The 9,335-nt window shown below is 44.2% G+C and overlaps 1 protein-coding gene across 1 annotated transcript; it reads right to left on the bottom strand.

Annotated features, from left to right (window-relative positions):
- Nucleotides 1–1,256: 1,256 nt before the first annotated feature.
- LOC129595667 (mitochondrial chaperone BCS1-like) lies at nucleotides 1,257–4,250 on the bottom strand. Its single transcript, XM_055492746.1, has 4 exons — nucleotides 4,145–4,250; nucleotides 2,357–3,106; nucleotides 1,730–1,987; nucleotides 1,257–1,645 (listed from the first exon to the last, which is right to left on the bottom strand). Coding segments are annotated over exons 1-4 (1,074 nt in total). The 5' UTR covers nucleotides 4,210–4,250; the 3' UTR covers nucleotides 1,257–1,644.
- Between the last annotated feature and the right edge of the window lie 5,085 nt (nucleotides 4,251–9,335).

The following is a 9,335-nucleotide window of genomic DNA, read 5'->3' on the forward strand; positions in this document are numbered from 1 at the left end:
CCGACTTTTCCTAGAAGGTTTGAGCGGAACGTACAAGTTGCATCATAGAGACAACGTGTTGAAGCTTCAGGCTTTAACGTTGCGTCAGTTTACCTCCCCGCGCTTTAAGCCGATGATGCGATATGCTTGGGTGAAATCTGGTTACGTTCACGGATACGATGAATTTGAAACACCGTCTCAGTTTTGCATTAAATTCGATGAAGTGTTCCGAGAACCGCGCTGCAAGTGCGAAAACTGCCAGGAACGTCCGTTCATCCGGTGTGCTTGGTGTAAAGTGATTATGTGCTTAATGCACTTTTTTGTTAATTACCACGAATGCGATGACAACTCGTTTGTGTTGTAAAATTTGACATTGATTGATTTTTCTAGTCTTTGTTTTTCAGTTTCGGTCTCACAGAGAAATGATTTTGTTCTGCTTGCATTTTATTTTGTTTGTTTGCAATTTTTATGTTTTTGTGTATTTCTATTTCACTTTTATTATTAAAACTGAAAAAGCTTCTGATAACAATTCTTGCATTTTTCGCTGAACACGCTTCGCTCGGCACCGTTCGGTGTTTATGACTAGTTTTGACATTGCGCATACCGGACGTTTTGATGCAGCGTGAACAGCGTATGCTGTCTGATTAGCGCAGGCTGACGTTTAACCTGCTTTCAGCCATCTTTACTTTGTTGGGTTCTTCGAAGTTTTGCAACTCCAGTTTATTGCTTGGGAGAAACCTTTTGCGCGACAACAAATTCCCTAAATTCCGAGGAACCTAATGATACCATGTGCGGGCAGTGAATCGCGCGCCCAGTTGAAAGCTTTCCCTCTTTAATACGTAATCAAGTTCATTGTCGCAAAAATCCGTTCACGCAAATGCACAGCCTTCAGGCCAGTTCAAAGCATGGCTTAAGCTGCTCATAAGAGTAATTTTTAAAAACGAAGTTTGTTGCTACAATGATGCCGTAATTGTATTACTGACACTTTTTAAGATCGCAGATTGGGTTCTCTTTGTATGAGCTTGTGCTTTAATTTAAGCTTTCCTTTATCATCCGCCGAGCCCCGAGGCTAGCACAAAAATTCGAAGAACTCCCGATGTACCCTACCTTGTTTACTATGAAACGGAACCGTTCATCTGCCCGTGAAAATTGAAACAGTGATAAGATATCTGCATGCGGCGTCATATTTATGATAGACGATCCCAACTAAAATGCCTTTATTTAATGTGCACATACAGATTCATACAGATAAGAGCATCATAAGACCAATGGTTTGCCTGTTCGTCCAGTAACAATAATCTGCATTAATTGTAAGTAACAAACACTAAGTCGGCACTGAACATGACAGCACTGCTTTGCTTGTACAGATGCGATGCGATAAAATGCTGCACCCAAATCAATATCGTGCGTAAACAGTGTTATCGGAAATGTACATATTATAGTCGGACAGTTTAGATGGCATTCGGAGTAAACACGATTATTATAACACTTGCCACTCAACTTTTTATTGGTCAAATCAAAATCGCAATGCATAAGCAAGAAAAGGAACACATTAGACTATAACAGAAAAATTTCGTTTAGTTTAGTTTAATCTTGCCACCGTATTACAATATGCGCAAGAGAACTGGAAGGCCGTCAAATCTAACATCTTGCATTACGTGTGAATCTGTAAATAAAAGAAGATTGTGTTAACGAGGATTGGATCGCGCTATGCCCAGTTAGTAAAATTTAGCACACTTGTAAGCCTTACCATTCGTGTAGTAAGGAGACACTCAAAACTACATCCGCTGGCCGGTTTTTATGGCGAAGGAATAATCCCTGCAATTTCGCCATGCTGATCTGGGGGCGCTCCAGCTGGCCGAAAACAGCCTGAACAAAAGTCTGGGCTTCGTCATCCGTGCACTGGCGATGAAAGCGGCGGAACATGCTTTCCACTTGGTATTTGGTGGCGTAGTCGAATAACTGTCGGTAATCGATGCGACCTGGGCGAATCAATGCCGCATCCAATCTGTACGTGGAAACATTTCAAAGAAAATGTTTCAAATGTTAATAAATCTAGTAATTGCTTATATCAAACGTTCGTCACTTGCTTTCTTTTAATTTAAAATTGGTTATATAAATTTGAGTCATCTTCAAGAAACATTAACCAACCTTTGCAACAGTTCCATCAACAGATAAATACTCAGTTCAGTAATTATTAATGGTCACTATTTTGCAGCTTAGTTTTCGTTTGTGCGAAATATTTTGCTATACTCAAGAATTAACAGATTGTGGCATTTTGGTAAACTTAAGTTCTACAGCAGTATATTAGGCTGTCGATGACCTAAAGTAGTAAACAAAAATACCAGAAACAAGAGAAAGTTATATACATACTTACCGCTCGACATAGTTGGTAGTCATGAAAATGATCCGTCCCTCTGCCGAACCAACCCCGTCCACCGCATTCAGTAGTCCGCTCAACGTCAGGTTGTGATTAACCTTATGTTTGACAGCAGAAGAATTGGTCTTTTTCTTGCCTTTGCCTTTCTTTGTCGGTTTTCTCTCTTTCGCTTCTTCCGATGCTTCCGTTTCCCATTCCCCGCGATCCCCAAACGCAGCATCCACATCCTCCAGCAAGATAACCGAGTTCTCCGGCGCGTCGTACATCAGCCGACGCAGCATCTCATCCGTCATCATAGAGTCGCTCAGGTTAACCGCACAGATATCCAGATCAAAGTGTCCGGCCACCGCCGAGATGAAGCTGGTCTTCCCGGTGCCAGGCGGCCCGTGAAACAGGTAGCCGCGCCGATAGGGAACGCCGTAGTCCGCGTACCATTCCGCCGTGTCGAAGAACTCCTGGATGTCCGCGATAATCGCCTCGCTAATGCCGTCGGCCAAATGGATGGAATCCAGAGGGCGTTTACGCTTTCCGCTGTCGCTGGTCGGCGACCAGTAGCCACCCTCGTTGATGTATAGCAGAGTACAACCCAGAGTGCGCTGTTTGTGGAAGGCTTTCACGTCGGCGATGATGTCACGGTAGATGTCCGTGCTGCAGTCGTTGGTGGACAGGTTCAGTTCCTCCTTGTGACGATCCGACAAACCCTTATCCTCGCGGTCACGTTTAGCGGTTATCTTCTTATCCTTAAACCTACGATATCACCAGATTATTTAGGCGTCGCGGCAACGTTTGATTTTCACAAATGCAGGCTACCTGTAGACGCTATTGTGCCGCTTAATAGCTTTTAATACTATTTTATTAGACGATTAACTTTTGCTTTCTCCCACTACGAACCTTTTTTGTATTCATCTGTGTCGTTCTACAGTAAAACGTTCTACAACAAAATAACAACAACTGGCAACAAGTACTCGTAAACGTTGGCCTGAAATCGCTTATACCGCTGCATCCGGTTGCTGAGACATGGATTGTAAAAAAAGGGACAAAACGTTCACGTCCAACGCTCAGCACATTTGACAAGATACGTTATTTGCACTATAGTCGACTACTACAGGAAAGACCAATACTACTGGTAGTAGCAGTATAAAGTAGAGATGGTGAGTCGGTACAGCTAATGCCAAACTGTAACACTACAGTTGCACACCGGCGACACCGCTACTGACGCTACAGCAGGTTTTATCGAAATAAAGACCGCCCTTCAGAGCCACTAAATTAAGCCCACAATTTCGCCAGTTGTATTAAATTTTTGTACTGCAAGAATGCAGGAAAAACATCACTTTAAAATGTAGTTAATATGAAGACGAATCAGAACTAAAATGACGATCACAGCATGTCCCAGGGATTTTAAAATAAATTTGAAGTTTTGTTTTACATAAAATTGCCTGCGAAATGTGGACTGCCGAGCGAATGCCACGAAACTGTTTGAAGAGGAAGTTGCGGACTGTATAGCTAAAGCCGTGCATAAACGAATGCAAAAATTTTTTTGCTTAAATGCATAAACGTATAAATGCATAAACTCATGCATTAGTAAATTCAACAACTTCATTTTTCATAAATATTGGACATATGTAAATGCATAGACGCCATTCATAAATAAACAGAAAAAAAAGTTTTCGCACTTATTTATCCGCGGGTTTTCTTTACGCAGTTCGTATCTTGCCTTTTAACATGGCATACTAATAATACTGTACATTTACTTAAACTGTTACACCGTGATCGTGATAGTCGTACCGAAAGACATGGGTGCCCACTGCCCACACTGGGAATGAAATCGTGAACGGTCTCCCAGCGTCCATGGGGCCCTTGCCGGTAGTCACTCTCTAAACTGACATGCCGCGGTCGCTCTTGTTTAGCATGGATCCATTCCAGCATCTGCGCGTATATTTCCTGTGTGCCGGCCACCGCCAGGGAGGTGCCGAAGTACCGACGGTACAGCCTCCACCCGTAGTTCCACAGCTGCTGCAGCGCCGCCACCAGCGCCCCGGCGCTAACGATACCGAACGTGGTACCCAGGACGCTGTTGCCGCCGAAGAAATGGTCAAAATAATCGCTGATGTGGAAGTTGAAGAGATACGCAATCAGCCGCTCAATATACGGGAAGAGGACGCCCAGCAGGCTGGCCAATCCCAGGCCGCCGCTGATACCGGCATCGAACATGTTTAACACCATGATCTCACTTTCGCCGGAATATTGCTAATAAAGACGATAAAAAAATTTTTAAGCATTAATTAACCGATCTATTAAAAGTCGCAGTCACCTGTTGCTACCACCATGAGGAGCTATCTTTGACCTTTCCGTTGCGTAAATGTGAAATATACGTACATTTAATGCTTTGCACGCCGATAAAAATAATTTAATAACGACTGGAAGGCTGCTTTTATAGTTCTAGTCGTCGAGGTATGTCAATGTTCACCAATGCACTGCAAAATTTAATGCTGTTCTTTGGTAGTATGATCTGATTGTACGACTGACCTATTTTAGCACTGTGTGCATCTTGCGCCACCGGAGCAGCAAACGTATTAAAAAACAATACTGAAGAAAGGTAAAGGTGACCCAGTGACACCCAAATCACTTTCTATTCGACAAGAAAGGGCACAGAGCAAATTTTATCCGAGAGAGAAAATGGCCTTCGTTATTGTAATTTATGCAGTCAAGGAAATCTATATTTTTGAGTGCAAATAATAAGCCAGTCGCTGCAGACTGCCGCGTCTGAACTTTACCACCTAATTGTATGTGCAGTATAACCGAATAATATTTCGAAAAGCTATTGAACAGGAGCAGGAATGTGCCACTCCAGTTTGGACAACGATGTAGAAGTTTTCCATTGCGGGAAGAAACGATCACAGTTAAATAATACATTTCACAGTCATCGAAATACTCTATTACTGTACGTATCTGTACAAACCAAAAGGAATTACTAGTATGTAAAACTAAAAGGAATTGAGGAAGCATAATCTTTCTGTTTCGATAAACCACAAGAATATTGCACGCTGTGCAGACTTAGGGTTTTCGAGGCGTAAAGGGAGTTTTTAACAATAAGGGCGCGGCGTGTGTGACAACAACGACACACGTAAAAACCAAACTGCTTTGTTGTGGAAAGCCAGATGAGATTTAGCCGCAGAGCTTGCCACCTGTAGATTACCGACGATTTGGAAGCCAATGGCTTGCCACGTGTGTGAACGGCGCAGGCTGGAAATAGGCGTACCGTGTGCCCACGAATATAAGTTCTACTTGGCGCATTATCCCGTGTTATTTAATTATTTTTTATTTTGATGCCTACTCTCGTCAGAGTCTCGTGCAGCATAAATGCCTTTCATTTGCTGATTTTCTCATTTTCTCGTAATCCTGCACTGCAGAGTAATAATTGGGCGATTCTGCACGATGAACGCGACATCGTTGTATTTTCGGAAGCTGTTCTCGGGTTCACGCGATCTGAACTACGGGAACACGGTGCTGGTTCGGCGAGATAACGGCCAGTGGTGGCTGGGATACGTTCAGGACATTGATGGCCCCTCCTTCTTCGTGGACTTCGATGCCAGCAGCACCAGCGGCCAATGGATTCATTCGAGTCATCTCTGGCCGCACCGTTTTCTCGTCGTTGAGTATTTGGATGATGGTGCAGCAGTTCATGTAGCGCTACGGCGAACCCACGCTGATCCGATGGTTTTCTCGCCGGCTACTCTGGTGGAAGATAACATGAGTGATCCTTTCTATCGTGTGCTCCTGAATTGCGAAAATCTTGTCGGGATACAACGGGAACGGATGGTGCATCGCAACTATTGTCTCGAAGAGCTGCCGATGCCGGATGATGGGAAAAGTTTCTTCGAACGGACTACCGGGTTTTTGTTCAGGAAACATGTTATATCCTTTCCGCGAGCGCAGGAACTTCCGGACGTTGATTTTATTCCGACGAATCCGGCCCGCACATGTCGATTTGCTTTGGGTAGCGCCGATAATGTTTGTGATGGCAACTGTCGCTTTAAACGCGATGCCTGGGTGGACGAGATGACGTACTTTTGTGATCACCACAAACTGCGCCATACTATCGCTGTGGGTTATCGAATGTTTGTACGAGTGCGATTTGAGACGGTCACGTTTGTCTGTGCGGAAATGCAGAGTGACGGACATGGTTACAGCATCTACTGGGACGAACATGCCCTGCGGAAAGCGTGCGATGACTATCTAGCGGAGAACCTACCATCTCTGCCAATGCAAATGGACACGGTTCCTTGGGACGCGCTGCAGCATGGTCAGTGTGGCAGTGTTTCAAGGGCAGAGTAAAGCGAGGGTGTACCGTTTATTTTTAAAAAGGCGCCAATTTTTTCCTTTTGCTGATGCCTCTTAACTTCATATTTTTTACAGATGACGAAGAATCATCCATCTCTAAACTTCCGCCTCCGATCATGGCTTCTGTGCTGCAGTATTTGGATGTGGATTCCCTGTTTCAAACGAGCAGGCAAGTCGGTTCAGTGCAGTTTCAATTTGTAAAATAAATCCCTCATATAATATTCAAAACAAATTAGACTAGCGAAAGTGCATTGTGCTCCCGCTCTTTGCTGGCACTGCATCACCGAACCGGGGCCGGAAATATGATTGATTTTTTCACTTTTTTTGGGTGTTTCTGGTATGCATTGACAGTACTGTACGCTTGTTCGTTGAAAGCGCCCAATTGCTTTCCCGCAACCAATTCAGGAAAACTGTTTTGTTTCCAGAAATTGAAAATCTTGTATTAACTAAGGTGACTTTTACTGAAGTGACGTGACTTTGATTTTGCAGGGTCTGTGCATTGTGGAGAATACTGTATCTCCAGTACAAAAGCCCGCGACATATTCTCTTCCACCTTTGCACAGCATGCAAAAGAAAAACGCATGATTTCGTGGCAAACGATCTGCCTTATGATGAATGTCAGTTTTTCAATCGGACAGAAGAATATACCAAGTATCTCGCGCATAAATGGGTAACCATGCTGCATCGCATCGTACCCGGACGTACGCACCTGTTGGCACTGACGGAGAACGTAGATCACTTTCACAACTGCTGCGATCTGGCCACAAGAATGACAATGACCAGAATCGTACTGGCCAACAACGGCTTTCGCCTGCCTGTGATCATTATCAAGAACGGCCGGGTTGGCCCTCTGGGAACGTGTCACGATTTCCTGGCCATATGCCGTTATAATTACAATGGAGGATGGGAATGCAATGGATTGTCGGAATTGATGACGGTGTGCGAGCAGTTGGTGTTGATCAACTTTACTACGTTGCACTTGATAACCGGAGCAGCGTGCAGGATCCTGGGCTTCGGTGCTGCGCCGCCTTTGCCAGAATCCGAGAGAGTGTTGATGCGCAAGGATGTGGGCGTTGTGCGATGTCCGCTAACTATTCCGTACATACGTATTCGCTCCGAAGAAACAGCCGCTGAACAGACACGCATTGTCCTCGCCGCTGCCAACGAACAGTGTCCGGCCGTCAGTCGGCGGGTGTTGGAAAAGGTTGCCACGATGCATGCGCGCTGGGTGCAAACGTTGGCTTATCCGGAACAGTGGACCGGTATTCGCAGTTTTCTGAAACTGTAAGTAATATGTAGCACTTCCATAATACCTTTTCGTAAATACTGTAAATAAGCTGAAGCTGAAATATTTATTTTAGTTACTGTACAGCGTTGTTAAATAATTATTTTCAGTAAGAGGCTGGTTGATTCGGCTGTAGGCGAAATAACTCTCGTTTTTCAGCTTTAATTCGATTCGCCCCGAAGATACGCCTCAGCGATGGGATACGCTGGATCTCCTCCGACTGGACATTCCTGCCTTGACCAGTATCACATTCGCGGCACTGGATGGACTGTTCGAAGACTAAATTGACGCACTGGAGGCATGGTTTTGGTGTTGCTTCCGCTCACACAGTATTTCATTGGTTTATTTGTTTACGGTGCGCCGTGGCTGGCCAGATATTGATCGCCTCAGTTCGATTAAGGTACCCGTACCACTGGCTTTCTAATTCTTAGAATTTTGTGTAGCTTGTAAGCACAAGCGTTTCTGTATTTCGTTGAACGAGGTGAGGACATTTGAAATGGAACGTTGTTCTATTATCTATACAAGTACTGTGTTGAATACTGTAGTTGCATCGTGCAGCAGATATGTTGATGCAATGATGCTTATTATTGCGTAAGTACTGGTTTTCTTTGGACTTTCTTGCATTAACAGGTCAGTGTGGAAGGCATTAGAAATTGGCAAACATAAGTACAGCACGCTTTCCGATTTCTTCTCATCCGATGTTTTGAACCCTGTTTCTAGTGCTACAAGTAATGATAATGAATGAGCGTGCATGACGAGAACCTAAACCAACTACTACGAATTCTCACAGTTTACGTGCCCCATGTCCCTCGAAAAATTTAAATCCACCATTGTGGCTAGCAGAGATTCAGATCCATGACCAAGCAAATTCAGATCCATAACTTAATTCAGATCCATGACCAAGCAAAAATTTTATATCAGACATCAACAATTGAATACGGCAGTATCTGCAGTAACTTTTTACAGGAGTTACTTTTTACACGATTTCGCTTAAATGCTTCGGACAACTGTATCAAATCGCGCGCTTTACGGGGCCTGCCGCCCTTGTTCCCATCAAATCATATGAAATTCTCTCGGCTTCACATCCCCTTAGTCCGCAGACACCGAAGAAGAAACTCAACAACGATTCTTTTGCGAATCGCGCGAAAAGTTATAAATATAAACAAAACGCGGCGCGGGAAAGAACCTGTAATGGGTTGATTGTGTAATTTTGGCTACCGCCTGCAGGTGATGCTAGCGTGTGCGTGTAGTGCGACGCGGTACGTCACACGTGCCGTTCCATCTGAACTGGAGCAGCTGGATTAATATTGTTGAGTTTCCAAGTTTTTTCTTTTGGTATGATAGCGACAA

The sequence above is a fragment of the Paramacrobiotus metropolitanus genome, unplaced genomic scaffold (genome assembly GCF_019649055.1).
Source record: "Paramacrobiotus metropolitanus isolate TYO unplaced genomic scaffold, Prichtersi_v1.0 Parri_scaffold0000081, whole genome shotgun sequence".
Lineage (NCBI taxonomy): Eukaryota > Metazoa > Tardigrada > Eutardigrada > Parachela > Macrobiotidae > Paramacrobiotus > Paramacrobiotus metropolitanus.

Excerpts from the sequence above, each read along its gene's own strand:
- LOC129595667 (XM_055492746.1), bottom strand. The coding sequence starts at position 4,209 with ATGGACGCTGGGAGACCGTTCACGATTTCATTCCCAGTGTGGGCAGTG. Across the intron at positions 3,107-4,144 it reads GTGGGCACCCATGTCTTTCG|GTTTAAGGATAAGAAGATAA; the intron begins GTACGACTATCA and ends GTGATATCGTAG. Across the intron at positions 1,988-2,356 it reads ACTACCAACTATGTCGAGCG|ATTGGATGCGGCATTGATTC; the intron begins GTAAGTATGTAT and ends TTCCACGTACAG.